General features: G+C 42.9%; 1 protein-coding gene across 1 annotated transcript in view; it reads right to left on the bottom strand.

Moving 5' to 3' along the window:
• The window catches only part of EXOC4 (exocyst complex component 4), a gene marked incomplete at both ends in the record, with an annotated part of 415,129 nt that overhangs the window by 106,233 nt on the left and 290,118 nt on the right, over positions 1–18,778 (bottom strand). Inside the window, one exon of the mRNA XM_081999953.1 lies at positions 9,420–9,639. Within this exon, the coding sequence (XP_081856079.1) occupies positions 9,420–9,639 (220 nt within the window). The remainder of the gene's footprint in view (positions 1–9,419; positions 9,640–18,778) is intronic.

The following is an 18,778-nucleotide window of genomic DNA, read 5'->3' on the forward strand; positions in this document are numbered from 1 at the left end:
AAGAACACAGGGAAGTTGCTTCTCTTGAAGCCGTCTCTGAAGCGTGTTGCGTGAGGCTGCGGCGCAGGCTGGACCGGGGATTCACAAAGCAAACCAAGCAGAGGGAAGGCAGGACAAACTCTGCGCTGCTGTGATAGAGAAACGCAGCCTGGAGCCAACGGTGCACAGAGCGGGGAAAAGCCCAATCAAGACCCCAAACTCTACCACCGCTGTGTTTTGAGAAAGCAAGGAATTAAACTCTCCTGGTGAAAAGACACTGCGGGAGGGCTGCTGGCGATGCCGGGAGAGGGATCTCCCGTACGTGCAGCTCACCAGACTTTGTGGTACCTACGTACTGACGAGCGGATGCCCAGAGCCGCCTGGACACTGCAGACGTGGTCACCCATCACGGAAACAACCCTCGCAACGTCAACCCCCCGGTTTAAAACTGAAGAAACACCCAGGAAAACCGCAGCTGGAGGGAAAGGAGGAAAGCCGGGGAGGTGAAGCTCCTGTGGTTGCTGCACCTGGGACTTCACAGCTACTTTTCAGAAGCACCCCTGGGTTAATGAGGCCCACTCTGCCTCTGCATCGCAGGGACGCGCTCTCCTGCCACCAGCCTGGGCGCTTAACGAGGTCGCAAATGAGAAATGTGCAGCTTAAGCTTTAAACAAACAGGAGGGTGGCCAAGCTAAACGGCTTCTCCTCTGGACAGAAAGATAAGAGGGGCTGTTTCTAACACCGGCTGTGTGGGTTCAGCCATGTCAGGCAAAATGAGGATTTACGAGCGCAATACTAGTGCTGAAGGAGCCTGCCTGGGCTGTTCTGGTAATTAAAATAATCAGTCAAGGCCTGTGGCTGAGGCTGGGGCAGATCCATGTGGTTTACTCCCAAATTCTGGGGGAAAAAAAAAAAAAAAGACTGCGAGAAGAAAAAATGAAAAACAAAATAACTTCCAGGGAAGCTGCAGTGGTTTTACCTGTCTGGAGATTACTCAACGCAACGAACTGCCGCTGAAACAGAGCCGCACAGTCCAGGGCGAGGGGCAACGCTGTAAGCGCCACGACAGCAGAGGTCACTTCAAAGGGCTAATCCTGCACGATATGGATGCTCCTCCGCGTCCCAGCGACAGACAGCAGCTGGAGGCGACGGGCTCGGCCCGCCGGCGTGCCCAGCACAGGCCGCTGCCTCCTCCGCGGCTCCCTGCTGCCCGCTCCCTCGGCCTCCGGCCCAGCCAGAAATGGCTGCGTGCATGATGATTGCTGGATTTTAAAATAAAATGGTATCAAAAAGAATGGGAAAGACTAAAGCAGGCTATGCATATAGTTTCTCTCATCACCCTAAAATTCCATATTAATTCAGGAGCAAAAGAAAAGGGATAAAACCCCCTACCAGCTCAAGAGATACTGAACTTATGGAGACGGGATTAATCCAAAAGCTGTTCAGGGAATTGCAATGGCACAGACAGGACCTGCTAGTGAGATGTCAGTCTTCAAGGCCAAGAAGAGTGACAGCTATTTTTTATTTCTCTTTTTTTTTTTTTTTAATATTTCTTTTTTTTCCCAGGCCGTCTCCAGCACACGAGAATTGGAGTACGTTTCTCTTTCCACTTTGGCTAGAGTCCCACTTACGAGACTAATGACCAGAAAAAATAGAAAGAGACAGAAAAAGCACAGAGGCAAAGCCGACTTCTCCTCGCACCCATTCCAGCTCCTGAGCTGACCCCGAGGGCTTAATGCTCCTTCTGCATCCTTGCGCAGAGCAGCTGATCCCTGCGGATCCGCGTTGGTTGTGCAGCTATCCACCTCCTCTGTGACTGCCTGCTGCTCTTCCCATGCAGGCCAAAAACTGAGGATGACTTTGATAGCCAGTAAAGTCAAAACAGGTCTCAAAAAAGGCACCTCTTAGAAGATGGGATTGACAGAGTGCTAATGTAGTTCAGTCTCTGTCAGCAGATGTGTCAGAAACCATTACTTCCCTCCAGCTTTGTCCACCAAAAAATCCTGCTGCAGAAAGATCAAAAGAGACAGCAGCCAGTCTGGACCCTCCAACCCACCCTGAAAACACAAGGTTTGACCCCATTCCAGCCAGGTTTCTCAGCACCAGTAGCTCAGGAATTTCTGCTTTTCCAGCCTGAAGCTTCTGGTTGCCAAAGACATTCAGAGCAACGGTCATCGCTGTCGCTCAAACCCACAGCTTAAGGTTGGAAATAGAGCCTTCCCGGCTCAGATCATCCTCCAGAACAACCTGGCAGACACAACCCTGAGCAAGCAAAGCAAATGACAAGAATTCACCCTGAAGTATTAGCTCTTGCACCCTAGGAACAATGTTGGCTGATGCACTACAAAGACACAGATATAGAGATAAAGCCATGTTAGAAAGGCAGTCTTTGAAAAGCAAGTTTTACCAGTTAAATTAAATTATTGAAAAAACATTTAAGATCTACTAATCAAAAGCACAATGTAATTGCTAAGAGATACAAGACTGGGTGATCTCTTTCATTAACCGGTCTGTTTTGTCCATAACGTCTTTTGATTAGACTCATTGACACAACCCCTCCATACACGCTTTCATCTCTAGTACTGTCAAGACCGTTGTGGCTAGACTGACCCCAGTAGCACAAAACGGGAAGGTATATTTTAATAATACTGGAATAATTTAAACTCGAGGTCAGCCATAACAAGATACAACCACAGGTAGAAGAGGCAGGTGGTCATAGGATTAGTTATTCCGCTTCACACCTGGTGTGCCTTACACAGATGCATGAGCTGCACTGTGTGCAGGCTTCATGTTTCCACAAATAAAAATAATATGTGACTTAAATGAAGACTCCTGGTCTGTTCTATATATCATACATGTGACATAATAAGGGATAGCAGACAAAAATTGTGGCTAGGAAAAAGGCTTTCCAGTAGGAGAGTAATGCAGAACTGCTGCCCAGAGGATCTCCATCTCTGGAAGTTTCCAAGAGTCACTGAGACAAAGCGACGACTGGCCTGATCTGGTGTTTGCCAGACTTCAGTTCTTGGCCAGAGGTTCAGGCAGATGAGACCAACTTCCAGAGGTTCCTTTCAACTAATATCATTACAATCCTATGATACAGGGTATGTAAATACTAAAAAAAAAAATGGTTATTAAAGATCTAGAAATAATGGTAACCCATCATTTATGAAGTTCAAATCCATTCTGGGTTGCTATGGGCCAAAAATTGCTGTAATATGACAGATACTTGTCGAGGTGAACAAAACAAGTTGGTGGTCTCAGGTAGGACCATGATTAAAGACATTTTGCACCCAACTCTCACTGCTTTCAATCAAGACTTCAGCTTTTACAGTTCTCTAAGGTGCTAATTTCTAACAGAGCATGTTCCAGGTAGCACAGCTATGACATTACCAGCTCTTAAAAAGTTTGTTTAAATAGGAGAGAAGTTCTCACATGTTCTAGATAGAAACCACATGGCCAAGACCAGCTTGGTGTTGAGCCTCAGGTGATGAGAGATGGCGAATATTAACCTGGATTCAGCACTGAACAAACAAGGGTTATACAGATTCTGGCTGACTCCAACACAAGACTGTACCTACCTATGGAAAAGGTACCCAACGACTGCAGGGATTGATAGGCTACAGAGACCTCAAATGTGTGGCTCTTTCCTTCAGGTCAAACTTGAGTCACATCCGTGGGATGATTTGTGAAATCTGACTTTGCTTTTCCAGATTCAGAGATGAAGAAAATAATTCTGCCCGCAAGGTGTGCTGCTTCAATATGTCCATATGCAACTTAAAGCCATCTCCTACCTAGGCTTTACTGAAAATGCATGTTAAACTTGATTTTTAAAATAAATTGAAGCACTGCCATAACAGTTTGCCTAGAGCTAGTAATTGCTTTTATATAACTTACAGCTCCATGATCAGCCTCAGTGGAGAACTTGCACATCTGCAGATGACTTACATGGGAGCCTTGTAAAAGCTTCCACAAAAGGCAGTAACCACATTAAATGATCCCCCCAGAGGAAAAATTATCTAAAGAAATATTGAAAGCAATAGGGAGAGTCAGACTCCCACGGAGAGATAATTTTGTCTCTCATTTCAAACTGGAAAACAGGATTCAGCTGGAAATTCAGACATGGCCTCGGTTGGTGGGTCTTAACCTCTCAACATTTTGGCTGTGCAATGGGAACAGCTACACCACACAAGACATGAAAACGTCTGCAAAACACATTGTTTTAGACACCATGTCACTGCAAAAAAATTGAAATATGAGGACTATAACCACAGGTGCTGCCTCAAAAGTCACAGTTGTCCTTGAATGGGAAAAACCCAACTGATCAGCCGTGTCTACTCCTTAATGGATTTTGATCATTGGAAGCCAGCCTGGAAAAACAACACTAATAAATAATAACATGCACTCGCTACCAAAGCATGCACCCATCACTACTGGTGAGACATTTAAATGCCACTCACTGTGACCATTCTTCTTCTCAATAACCAGTAATTTGATGGGAAGAAAAGATGCCAAAGCTACCAGTGATGTCTCCTTGGAAAGTCACATGCCAAGTGACTTCACGCATGGGATAAGTGGTGTGGGTGACGGGGTAATTAGCTCCAGCAAGTCATTATCCTGCAAACAGCTGCACACTGACTTTTGAAGGAGTTTTTCTGCTGGATTTTCAGCTACTGGAGCTTGGCCAGAAAACTATCACACCCATCATATACACAATACTGCTGTAGGAAACAACGGTCACGCTGATGCTTTAAAGGAAAAATCCCACTCTGCTGCTATAGAGTGGAAAGATCAAAGCAACTTGAACTTTTTTTGTTGGATGGAGACAGGGTAAGACATTTTTAAGGGCAGTATTAGTAGTGACCACCTAGCTGGAAAGATTTATCACCTTGACATGAACTGCACGAGAACAGGCTATAAGAAGCTGTCAAGCTGCTTGTAGCCTAATTTAGTATTGATTTAAACAATTACAGCATGAAGTTTAATGCAGAATAATTTTGAGACAAATTAGTTTCATGGTTATTCAGTCACTCTTAAAAGGAAAGGGATTTACAATATTTTACGTTTAAGGATGGAAGAATGGCAAACAAAGACCATCCTCCTACTCAAATGTAATATTCACAAAGGGCAGCTACAGGTTTTTTTTAAAGCATAATCTTTACAGAAATGGATGATTCATCTGTGAGGACATGATGGCACAGGATGCTAGAAAACTTCTTATCTGTAGGCTAATTCAGTTCAAACATGTGCTGATAGTTATAAAAAAGCAGCTATTATCAGCCTGTGCAGTGGGAACTGATAAATTCTTGTGTTGTGTTCAAATCACAGCGCCGCATTCTGCCGCAGAAGCTTCAGAGAGATCTTCAGGATAGAAAGGAGTGGGATGGTTGAACTATGAACCCCTCCACGAATGACACAAGGCAGGAAAAAGTAACATGGCGCTGGGATAGAGGTGCTAGACTCATTCATGTTACACACTAATTTCATCGTACCCATGAGGTGATGAGGGCAAAAATTTCAGGCTCCAGTACTGTCAATGCAGAAATAGCCTTTTTTTTCTTTTAATGTAAAATCAATAAAATTATTTTAGGGAGCTATTTGGATGACTTGGTTCAAAGAGGCAGCAATTTTTCTTCTCTTTCACAAAATTACCCGTCTATAATATAGGGAACAGACAGACCTCTGACCATGTACATTTTGACCAAGAATAATTCCAGTTCAAAATGATTTCCATCCATCATGAGAAACAAATTATAGGAACTGGATGAGAAAATTCCAAGCCATTCTGACTCTTCAACCCCAAATGAACTTTAAGAAAATGTATTGATATTATGGAACACATTTTCATGGCTACAAAAGAAGCCACAATCCATAAAAATATGTATCGCATCAAGAACACAAAACAAATTTGTAAGGCTAATAACCTCCACGGTCCTTGCGTGTTAATATTACCTTAAAGTATTTTCAGCTCTCCATTAGGTCAGATGCCTGCGCAGGCAGTTTAACTCTCATAAGAGAAAACAAAAGAAAGGCAAACAATACAAACTACAACACAGAATATACTTATTTATTTCCAGATCTCTCAAAAAAAAAATCAAATAACATCTTCAATGGACTCCTCAGACCATGAATAAGTAGAATTTGGCTTTCTATTGTAACTCATAGTTTCAATCTTCTGACACTTCCTGTTGTGGAAGCCAAAACTTCCCTAAATTTATTTTTTTCAACCCTGTTCTGAAAATCAAGTCTTGGAAGACTTCTACATGTGTCACAGATTTGGCATATTTCTTTTTTCCTAGGCACTCGCAATGGCGAGGAATTACCGGCATTGCAGATAACTGCAATACAAGGGTGTACTTTGTAATTTCTTCCCCCGTGCAGCCCCTCTCCGCTGTGCTCCTGCCATCCCCGCTCAGCCATTGCCTTCCAGTTCTTGACCTACAACAACCCTCTGCTCTTGTTAAAAGTTGTTTTCAATACTCTGCTCTTGTTTCATGACCATTCCTGCTGCATTCTTACTATTACATCTTACAACTGATCAGCGCTACTTTTGTAGCACTAAGGGAAAAAATGCCATCGAATCCACCTTCAGCTTACAAGAGGGCTCAACATGAGATATCCAGACATAACCTGCTCTTGGGGCAATGCCCCGTTCTCATCCTACATCGTGCGTGCTCTGTGAACATTGAGACTGAAACAATTTTTGTGTTGGTAGTTATTTAAAATGGGCTGTATTCTTCCATGTTTCTGTTCGGATAACTGCGTTTCTGAGAAGGCTGGTGAAGATGTACCTTGGGAAGGAAACAGTTCAGGGATGCTGTGCTGCCCCAAAACTTCATTTTAACTCATGGAGATTTTCTAAACCATGTAAAGAAACTTTTTCCCCCCTTCTGAGGAAGCTGTTCCCCTCTAAAGACTTCTGAAAACTCTCCACTGGAATTTTTCTTTGCCTCTGTAAGAAACATCCCATACCCACGGCACCTAGACAGGCACAGTGTTAGTGACCATTAATACATGCAAAAATCCTAGCGATTTATCCCAGATAATAACAATAACAATACTTATTGCTATCATTATATATATGATTATAATATACACATGTTTTGCAGTTATAAAATAAGACAGAAAGCGGCCATATAAACCTTGGGAGAGGCATGCTACTTCCCAAGAACTTTGCAAATATTATTCATCCCTGAAGAGACGTTTTCACAGATAAGAGGGAATAATTTAAAAGGATTAAAAGAGCTTGACCCAAATCACAGCAAGAGTCAGAGCTGACAGTCGGTTCATTCCTTTCAGTCCCATGCAACATGTATAATTCAGAAATTTTTGGGGGGCTTCCATGTTGTCCTGTTACCCATGTAGCTGGGATGAGAGCTGTGCTTGTTGCTATTATCACTACTCGACATTAGAACTCAAAAAACCTGTTTCAAAAGAGACTTCTCGTATAAATACTCTAACTTCAAAGCCAAATCTCTTAAATCTCTCTTATCTCGCTGAGGAAGCAACACAGCTGTGTCGCTGCGACAGCATCACATCAATCACAGACATGCTGCACTTGGGTGGCAGCAGACCTCATCTTTGCCCCTCCTGGTAGTTTGGCACGTGCCTTTAGCCCGATCACATGGCTCACATTATTGAAAATCTTGAAAATAAACTTCTGTGGTAGTGGTTTAAGAAAGCTGGTAATGATGAGTTGTGATGGCGACAAGGTGCTTTGAAAATGGCATGTGCCAGGCAAGATGCGAAGACACCATTAGCTTGACATATGTCACAAGGGAGACATATCCTCTTGCATGAGGGAAACGTAAGAGCCTGTGTATGCCTCCATACCTGCATACAGAGATCGGAAGAGCAAAGACTATTCCAGCAGTGACGCCAGAACAGATCGTGGTTACAGACTCAACGTTGAGACAAATTTTGTGGGTCATAGCAACCTAGAACCATAGAGTGGTTTGGGTTGGAAAGGATCTTAAAGATCATCTCGTTCCAACCCCCCTGCCCTGGGCAGGGACACCTTCCACTAGACCATGTTGCTCAAAGCCCCATCCAACCTGGCCTTGAACACTTCTGGGGACGGGGCATCCACAACTTCTCTGGGCAACCTGTTCCAGTGTCTCACCATCCTCACAGTAAAGAATTTCTGCCTAGTATCTAAATTTACACTCTTTCAGTTTAAAACCATTATCCCTCGTCCTATGATTACACTCATAGAATCATAGAATAGTTTGGGTTGGAAGGGACCTTTCAAGGACATCTAGTCCAACCCCCCTGCCATAAGCAGGGACATCTCCAACTAGAGCAGGTTGCTCAGAGCCCCGTCCAACCTGACCTGGGATGTTTTCCAGGGATGGGGCATTGACCACCTCTCTGGGCAACCTGGGCCAGGGGTTCACCACCCTCATCGTAAAACATTTCTTCCTTAGATCTAGTTTGAATCTTTCCTCTTTCAGTATAAAACCATTATCCCTTGTCCTGTTGCTACGGGCCCTGCTAAAACGTCTGTCCCCATCTTTCTTCCAAGCCCCCTTTCAGCCCTGGCAGCTGCACTAAGCTCTCCCCAGAGCTTCTCTGCTCCAGGCTGAGCCCCCCCAGCTCTCCCAGCCTGTCCTCCCTGCAGAGCTGTTCCAGCCCTCAAAGCATTGCTGGGGCCTCCTCTGGCCCTGCTCCAGCAGGTCCATGTCTCTCCTGTGCCGAGGGCTCTAGAGCTGGACGCAGCCCTGCAGGGGGGTCTCCCCAGAGCGGGGCAGAGAGGAAGAATCCCCTCCCTTGCCCTGCTGGCCACGCGGCTTTGGGGGTAGCCCAGGACATGGTTGGCTTCTGGGCTGTGAGCGCACATTGCTGGCTCGTGTCCAGCTTTTCATCCACCAGGACCCCCAAGGCCTTCTCCATGGGTCTGCTCTCCATCCCTTCATCCCCCAGCCTGTGCTGATACCTGCCCCCCGACCCAGGGGCAGGACACTGCACTTGGCCTTGTTGAACCTTATGGGGTTCACACGGGTCCATTCCTCGAGCTTGTCCAGGTCCCTCTGGATGGCATCCCGTCCCTCAGGTGTGTCAACTGCACCACTCAGCTTGGTGTCATCTGCAAACTTGCTGAGGGTTCCCTCAATCCCACTGTATGTCATTGATGAAGATATTAAACAGTACTAGTCCCAGTACTCCCTGATAAAGAGTCCCTCTCTCTCTTTCCTGTAGGCACCTGTTAAGTACTGGAAGGCCACTAAAATGTCCCCCCAGAGCCTTCTCTTCTGTAGGCTAAACAACTCCATCTCTCCCAGCCTGTCTTCATACGATAGGTACTCTAGTCCCCTGATCATCTTCATGGCCCTCTTCTGGACCCGCTCGAGCAGGTCCATGCTTTCCTCTTTGGATATATAGCCAAGTCACAGCTAGACATGGACAGTAAGGGATATATTGGCAGTTCACTCAGGTCCTACCTGCAGAAGAGGCCGCTGCACACCTAGGATTTTCATGGTATCTGCGTTAGCCAATATTTTCAGGGGATCAGATGCCTTTGTGACGCCTTCGATCTCTTTATTGATCTCAGCCAGGACCTGATTGAGGAAGATGTTCTTGATGTACATGGTGAGGAACTCGCGGAGCGGACACTGCTTGGTTGGGCCAAGCTCCATGGCATGCTCTATCTCCTGGATAAATCTGGAAAACAGAAGGGGAAGAATGCAATGTAGTTAAACCATGTAGTTACTCTAAACGTGTTAGTGTTGTCTTTGCCATTCCTACACCTTGGAGCCAAGCACCAGCAGTGGTGGGATGACTATAGACTGCGCTGACATGAGGCATGAAAAGTAGAAAAGGTCTATAAGGTAGCCTACAAAAAAAACCCCGCCATTAAATGCCAACAGCTGGTGAGACAAAGATTCAACTGCTGGAGAACAGACAAAGTGGGGTATTGGTGAAAATCCACAACCTGGGTACGATTTGTCTTTATCTGTCCAAAAATCACTGACTGCTCTATCTAATACATACTGGAGAGACACCTTTTTAAAAATAAAACCCCCATAAAAAAATTCAGGGTGCTACAAATCCCTTTGAAACGGAACAGTCCTTCTGGGGTTGGTCATTCGATTCCCAGAAGTGGGCTACTCATCTCTAAACTGAACAGCAGTATATTCCAGCTCAAAGTCTAGAGATAGCACTGAAAAAAGCAATGCATATGTATTATGCCGATAACATACTGCATTATGTATGTCTGTGTTACGCTACATTTTTATTATGCGTTATTGTTTTCATCCTAGGATCTCATTCCTGCGTACGCAGAACAGCGTGCCGGTTCTGGGAATATTTTAACACAAAATGTTTGTCATCTCCTCCTGCAAAGTATCTATCTCAGTGATGCCATCTGTTTAACACATAGGAGTTTCTTCTAGAAATTACCTCGTCATTTCTTTGACTTACATCCGAGGCAATGAAATTAGTCTTCCTTTCAAAATTGTATGTATCAAAATAATTAGGAATTGAGTCATAATGGATTGAGACATGCTGTCCAAAAGGAAGAAACGTGTATTGTGTTTACACGGCCCTCTTCATCAATGCACGCAAGTGCCTTGCAATTGTTTATATTTGAATCCCATTCCTGAACAGGGTGGGACTGTTTTTATCTTTGTTTTACACGGCAGCAGCAGAAGCAAGTGTTTGACCTTGGATCTCCCAATATATGTAGCAACACTCTCTGCACCCTTCAAGTGCACCACCTCTTCTTCGCTAGCAAAGACTTTTTTTGCACGAGACATCTCTAACAGTTCCAGCACAGTTCGCATTTATTAGAGATGCCTTACCACTACCGATTTTCCCAAACACTTCAACAAAGTCTGCTTAATTGTCCGTAATTTTCTACCTCCACGTTCAGCACTCCAGAGGAGGCAGCTTCCCTTCAGAGGACTGACTGAAGAGCTCCTGTCAATTTTAGTAGCATGATTTCTTTCAAATCTGAACAATTTTCTCCCTAAAGCCTTTGTGGTGTTGACTCCATCAGTCTAGAGTGACACATTTGGGCTGATGCAGCTATTGCTTCCGCGGGGGGACCCATTCGCAGTTAAGTTTGAAGATTGCCTCTCCAATGAGAGATGCTGCATGGAGAGAAGTGCAAAGGATGGCAGTTTTATTCCCTGGCTTTCACAGATCGATAATGTGAATCGGCTTTATCAAACAGGGAAACAGCGGAGTCATCTGGGAAGAGAGCAGAGAGACCACCACCGAGCTTATCTGAAATAATAGACCTAATGTCACCAGCTTCGAGTGACAAGTGCTGATGTCCTTAAGGGAACGTTGTCAAGGTTGATGGGACCATATTAAACTAACTTAGCATTTCTTTTCACGTCTGCCAATAAATTTGCCACTCTTTCTTTATAAGCTTATTTACACAGCACTTTTGATGCACAGAACTCACAAAAAAATTAACCCTTACAATACCTGCACCATGCAGCCAAATACCATTATACCTCTTTCAGATGGGAAAGGTGAGGCACGGCAGCTTGAATTTGAAATTAGTAACTTTCAGTGAACAACTTTTAAACACTTTTAAAATCCAACACATGCCTAAAAATGGATAAACCAACATAAATGGAAGAAAACTTTTAGACGGAGAATGGCCACGGACAAACTAGCAGCAAATTATTAGAGCTCAGATGTGCTGACCTATGGCAACTCCTCATCCCACAATAGCTCGATGGTGTTTCTAAGAGTTTCCTATAGCAGAGACTAAATTGCTTGTGTGAGGCCATAAAGAAAGGTCAGTGCTAGCAAAAGGTGTAATCAAGAATTTTTGATTCCCAGTATCTGGCATTAATCACCATTTCATATCTCTCCTAAAGACCCGTGCCTTAATCTCCAGCAAACTACCTTGATTAGAGAACTGAGTCCTGTGGTTGACATGTTCTAATAGACTCTAATTTCTTGGCATAGACAAGACAATAGTGGTTCACTTAATACTGGTATGGATCAAAAACATATCCCTATTTTACTTGATATGAACCATAAAATAATCACAGATTACGAGAAAGCTGCTAGATAGCAATGTATCTGCGAGAGGGGATTTTATGAGAGCTCAGCAACACTTGTGATAAAGAACAAATGGTCAAGAGCTTAGGAAAGCAGATTTAAACTCGGTATCAGGAAAAAGTTATTAAGAATGAAACTGTGCATGGCATGGAGGACTGGAGGATATGGATGAGAGACCTTAAGTTTGAATGTTCAAGGATAGCTTGATTAAATGATAATGGTAATGAAAAACAGACTACTTCTGAAGTCTTCATTTAATCAAAAGATCTCTACCAAAGGAAATGGAAGTAGAGAAAAGGTGAAGAAAAATGTAGCATGGATGTCAGAGCATCTCTTACAGTAGGGAACAGCCCAAAGAGTTCAGAAATTTGATACTCCAGTGGTACAATACATTACCACTTAATACAGCCTAAAAGAAGGACGACTGGGATCCAATTTGCTATGACTTGCTGTGGTTTAATGATGACCTCACCATGTCTTCACCAGCCAGGATGAGTCCCACATCTGCTCTGCAAATGGAGCACCTGAAGCAGCCACTGTGCAGCTCCAACCTTCAGCCCACCAAGAGGAACAGCCCAGGAACATGACCAGGGTGCCCAAGAAAACATCACAAGGCTCCCGATACCGAGGTACAGCAGATTTGCACCAAGAATCCTCCTACTGCATTACATTGCAACGGTGATGCACCCTGCGTGTTCGGTATTAGGAATGCCATTAAGAACAGATTAATCTAATGGAAAACATTAATTTTATGTATTTCTTAAGAGAATTAAGCATGCAAGGTCAAACATTGACAAGTTTGGAAAGGCAAGAGTTGGAGTTGCTTGTGTCACCTTAATTTGGACTGCTGTGCATGACATCATGGTGTAATTTTTAATTACACAATGCACAGTATTGCTCCTATCAGCAGGTCCTTGTCTTGTCCTAGGAACAGGATGGCTGGTGTTCAGACAGTGACTATCACAGCGTTGGGACTTTGCAGCTCTCTGCCGCATGACTAGAGTAACACACACCAGCAGCCAATTGTCATCTGCATGAATCACTCTGACACCAAGTGAGACAATTCTGCCACAAAGTCCCACGAGGCTGTCTGCACCGCTTCCAAACTTCATTCCTCCTGCCTTCTCATTTCTTCATACAACTTCTATTTGTGGGAATTTGGCCATCAGTTCTCTTATTTTCCTTGGTTCCCAATCCCACTTGTTCATCCTACATTTCTTCTTTCTTCTTGGCACTTATATCAGGAAGCATCCTCCTCCAGGCAGCCGGAGCCCAGCAGGTATGAGAGCCCAAAAAACGTTGTGAAGGGAGGCTCAGGGACCTTTGCAAGGTCCTTGCCCTTGGTTTGGTCTGGGTTAGCTACAGGCAGGAAAGCGTCCATCAGGAGCTTCAGCTGCTACAAACTAGAAGCCTCTTACAAGAGTGTCAGCACTACAGCTCTTCAACGGCGTGTAACTAAACCAAATTTTGGTGTATTTTCAGAGGAAAATGAAAAGGCGCAAAAGGCGCACCCTTTACACAACAGTTCTTCTTACTGAGAAATGTGAAGGTGCAAATTCCCAGCCAAAGAAAAGGTCACCAGCATTTGCCAACATGCATGATGTATTTCTTCTTCTCATTCTCAGAAAGAACAAATGTTTTAGACACATTTTTCTAAAAGACTGTCTAGCTCCACTTGGCAATTAAAGACTAGTGAAATTACAAGAAACTGAAAATTAAGTTTATGAAATGGGAAGTATTGGGTGGCATTGAAGACCTAACAGATATTCTCTATTTTCTGCTTGGCAGACACATACAGATACATTCACAGTCACACACTGTGCTACTTATTTATATAAATTTCAAATACTGCTAGTTAACTTATTCAAACATAATTCAGTCTTTATAAAGAAAAAATATTTAACAGCATCTTAAAAAATATTTTAAGGGTATTTTCCAAAAACATTCCCATATTACTCATCCAAGCTACCCATGCAACTATTAAGACGTCAGAAAAGCAATTTGACCTATGGGTATCTGAGAGATCACTGTTTACATCTGTGTGTGAACCGGTGTACATGATAAGAAATCACATTTTGGGGAATGAGACGCTTATATAAAATGCGTAAGAATTAAAATGGAGAAAACTTTTTGGCATTTAAATAAAGCGGAGCACCAGGGAAGGTAGGTCTGGACATGATTCTTTAAATCGGTTTTGGACATACCAGTACATGTGTGTAAATCCAAATGACCAAAAAAACCCTCAATCAAAAAACATTGCGACGGTGAAAGGCTCTGTCACTGATCCCTTTTATAACCTACTATTTTCTTTTTACTCTCCAAAGAGTGAAATTTGACCTATAGCTCACTGTAAAAAGGGGCCATAAAGAAGACCCTGGAGGAACAGCTTTGATTCACTTTCCGTTTGCTTCGATTATTCTACTCGAAAAAGAACCTTTGAGTTGTAATTTAGTAGGGTTTCTGAAACAGTATCAACACCCGCATTTGAAATCATCTCTCACCGGCACACAAAAACTGAAGGAAAACCTATAAAGGTTAACACACCGTGGGGTGTATTCTCTAAATGCAAGAGAATGAGCCACTTGGAACAGTCAGGATAGAAAATTCCCCTAACGCTGAGCAATTACACTTATTTAACATAACCGCCGTATATGTCAGACCTGTAAAATGCAAAAATGCTTTCTCAGAATAAAAATGCAGAGCGACGTGTGTCACCAGATTTTGGATAATGGTCACTGTAGATAGCCCTGGTAATTGCCTGAAATCCTAAAAAGGCTCGTAGGGATGTCACTGCTCTGAAGGACACTTTTATGGGATGTCTGGCCAGGATGGAGTTCTTCAAGAGAGCAGATGGGGGAAAAAAAGAAATCTGCATCTTATCCTGAGTTCAGAAGCTGCATTTTCAAAATGATGCACAATTTTTAACTTGTTTTATACTTCTATGAAAGCATTGGAGGTGATTTGCGGCTGCAATTAAGCATTCCCCATAGACAGAAAAGCACTTTCAGTAAAATGAAGTATCTTTTTGGAAATGACAGTCATTTGGATTAAAAAAGAAAAAAAAAAAAGACAAACCATTTCAGAAAATTTAGTTCATTCTAACTCACAACTTAATTGGCTATGAGGACTGTCTTACCTAGGCTGAAAGTGTGTAATAAAACCCATAAAACTTAAAAAAGCTATATGGATTGATTTAGAAACCTACAATTCGCACCCTCCCTAGGCTTTATTCTGTTGTCTTGTTATCAGATGTCTTCTAAAATATCATTAAACGAAACTGAAGACATATCATTGAAAGTGCATAACATCAACTACTCCTTTTCTTAATGATGATGATAATATTATCTGAAATTCTCTCCTCAAACAATGAATGACAGCAAAAAGAAAATAATTCTGAAACCTTATTAAGAAAATTTTTACAGACATTCATTCCAAATTCACATTTCAGCTCGTTTCATTTTTATATGATCCTAAACTGTTCTTTTCCCTCTATCTTAGTCATAAAATGTCCAGGTACCTGGAATGAACCTTTTGGTGAGCTTACACAAAGCAAGGAAATACAAAAAAACATCAGAAATCCTTTGAACTGGATACTGGTTACCAACAGAATGGCAAATCCCAAACGGGTTGTTCAGACGCAGGGAAATTATAGATAAAACACCCAAGACTATAGGTTCCTGAAGGTTTAAAGACACATTCAAACCAAGAGAAACACCTGGAATCACAGAGTCACAGAATAGTTTGGGTTGGAAGGTCCTTTCAAGGCCATCTAGTCCAACTCCCCTGCAATGAGCAGGGACATCTGCAACTAGATCAGGGTGCTCAGAGCCCCATCCAGCCTGACCTTGGAATGCTTCCAGGGATGATCTTCCAATCTGGAAGAGCCCAGATTGTCCATTATCCATCCAGAAAGCCTTCCCACCTCAACAGCGGGTGTTTTGGGAGAGGGTTGGCAGACGGGACAGCCAAAGATGATGTTCTTCTGCCGAACTCTTTGATAAGCAACAGGGTACAGCTCTGATGACTAATTTACCACCCTTGTGATACCATGGCCATGCAAAGAGGCTATTTCAACAACTGTGTGCAACCAAACTGGTATATGTTTCAGTATATTCAGTTCACACAATGAACTAGTTGGAATAAAACCTACTTCTCATCCATCCTGCAGTCTGGTCCATCCTCTGACTCCTCTCTTCTGTACCAAAGTTAGACCTACAATGCTCCCATACCAAAAGGTATTGACTGTTACACACATAAAGAATACAATAAATACAGTTAAATTAAAAAATTCACTGCAGCACATAGACCAGAGATCGTTTATTACGTAAGACCAATCAAATAGGCACTAAAGTAACAGAAAGCACATTCTTTTGCATAAAAATAATAAATATTTTTATTGATTTGACTACTTTATAATAATATAAACTCAACTGAAGAGAATTATTTTGGTTACATTACCAGTTACCCCAGGATTAATATTTCTCTGAGGAGCATGCTGCTGATAAATACTGTGGCTATGCGCAAGATAATAGAGCTGCTTCTGTATGAAGTCCAAAAGGAGATGTATGCAGGGGACACTAGCAGGAATAAAGGTTTAAGCCGTTCTCCAGATAACCCAAAATGTGATGAAAATTATAACTATCATTAAAAAGTGTAAACAGCTCTGGGACACTCAATGGAGATTTAGCTATGCTAAGTGCAGTTAAAATCTTAGGAACTATCAGATAAAAAGCATTAATTTTCTGCTATTTTGAACTATTACATAGCATGGAAAGTATCCAGGAAGGTAACAACTACAGAAAATGAGTACTGTTAAAAGAAAACATCAAATTTTGGGTGTTTTTCCCTAAAATATTAAGGTTTCAGCTTAACACAAGTAACTGGCAGTACCAGCCAGACCAGCAACACCAAGCTGAGTTTGATGGGCTGTTTCGGGTAATTGGCCAGATTATACTATCAATCCCCATCACTTCAGTTCCTTCCCTACACAAACAGAAATCCCCCATTCAAAAAACACTCGTCTACTTGATACAGCTCTGTTGGTTAGTGTAAAGGCTTCTGAGTATGTCCTCATAGAGCTGACAGCTTTAGCCCTGGAAGATGAAAGAGTCCAGAACTTTTTTAGCAGGAGTCAAAAAATACAAGCTTTAAAGAATTCATTTCTGTCTTCTAGCTTCTCATCCGTGAGACTGAGGTAAGAAATACCTCCTTCCCATGCAACTGTAATATAAAAATAAGCATTTTGTTGCCTCTGAGATACTACCAACACCATATACACACTCAGAAAAAAATTAAATTACAATTTAGCTATCATCTTGTGCTCAAAGTACTGCTTATTTAATGCTCACCTACCTCCTGAAGAACACAACTTTCTGACTTAGTGCAACTCAAGACAGACCAGGTGCAATTTCTTCTGATGTCTCCAGAGGGGAATATTGGCTAGTATTTGGACCACAAGACGTAGAGCCAGAACTACTTAGATCTAAAGCTTCATAACATATAGAAATGCGTATCTCATATCCTACAGCTCAGATGCCTCTCACCAAGCCAGAAGCATGACCAACATCAGCAGAAACACAGTGGATTTTTGTTGGGGAGGTTGAACCTTGGACACAAATTTTAACGTGCTAATTGCAACCTTTTCAACCGCAAAATTTGAACAGCACCCCACATTTCCATTCCCTTCCTCATGGCCTCAAACTGCTTTCATTTGCTTTTGGGGTTGCTGTTGTAGCTGAACGCCTTCATTAACACCCACCAGCACGGGCATGAATGAAAATACCCTTCTGCTTCGATCCTTCGAGCAGAGGTGATGTGGGCGCACCGCCGCAAAGCCTCTTCCTCACTTTTCATTTTCATCTTGTCAGATGTAAACCTCATCTACAGGAGTAATGATTTCCTCGATGAAGACGGCACAAGGTAATTCACGCTTTGCAAATATTAGCAAGAGCCCACCCGATGGAAGGTTTCTGGCGTGGTGCTTGGACTGATGCTCGCATCTTATGGTCTCTATCCTCTCATCTCTTGTGAGGGCATGCGCGAGCTTCAGGAAGCATCTGCATTTCCACCTGCTGACAAACCTCAGCTAATAGCCCGGCGTGATTTTTCCAAAGGTGGTAAATCCGAATGAGGAGCAGCCTGGAGTTTTGTGACCCTCTCGGAGAAATGCAGTTTCAAAAAGGAAAAAATTGGCATAATGCAAGAGTTGTTACTGTGAAATGAAGGCTATGAAATGCATATCAGCATCACAGTCCTGGGCAAAACATGGAAAATACACTGTACAGACCACTGGAACGGGGCTACATTACATAAAAAATAGAAACTGGGTAGATTTTGAGCCCAGTTGTAAATTTGTAAAGGCATTAGTGTGCAGAGTTAAAAACCAATCCATTGGCCTGTGAATTACAGCAGCGAAAATCTAACTTTATTGCTCTTCTATCTCTAGACACCGTTCTTGCAAAGATGTTATTTCCCTTTTTGCAGAGGAAATAGAGCAATTAGCAGCGCCACAAATCTGCATATAGCATTTATACGTCTGGAAAACCCACGAGCAGCTCCTTCTGTGAGCAGATGCAGTACAGCTGCTTCTCTCTGAAGGCAGGCGAAGGAAGAGTAGCTCAAGCATGAATCACATCAGCTCATTCTGTTAATGTGGACGCTCCCGAAATACGAATCATGAGTGCTACCGGGAAAGCAACACAAGCTAGAGGTATGCCAGCAGTTGCTGGTGGAGGTTTTGGGGATTAACCTCCCTCCCCATGAGCACTGGGCAGTACCT

This window comes from Phaethon aethereus (genome assembly GCF_964289735.1).
Source record: "Phaethon aethereus genome assembly, chromosome: 1".
NCBI classification, from domain to species: domain Eukaryota; kingdom Metazoa; phylum Chordata; class Aves; order Phaethontiformes; family Phaethontidae; genus Phaethon; species Phaethon aethereus.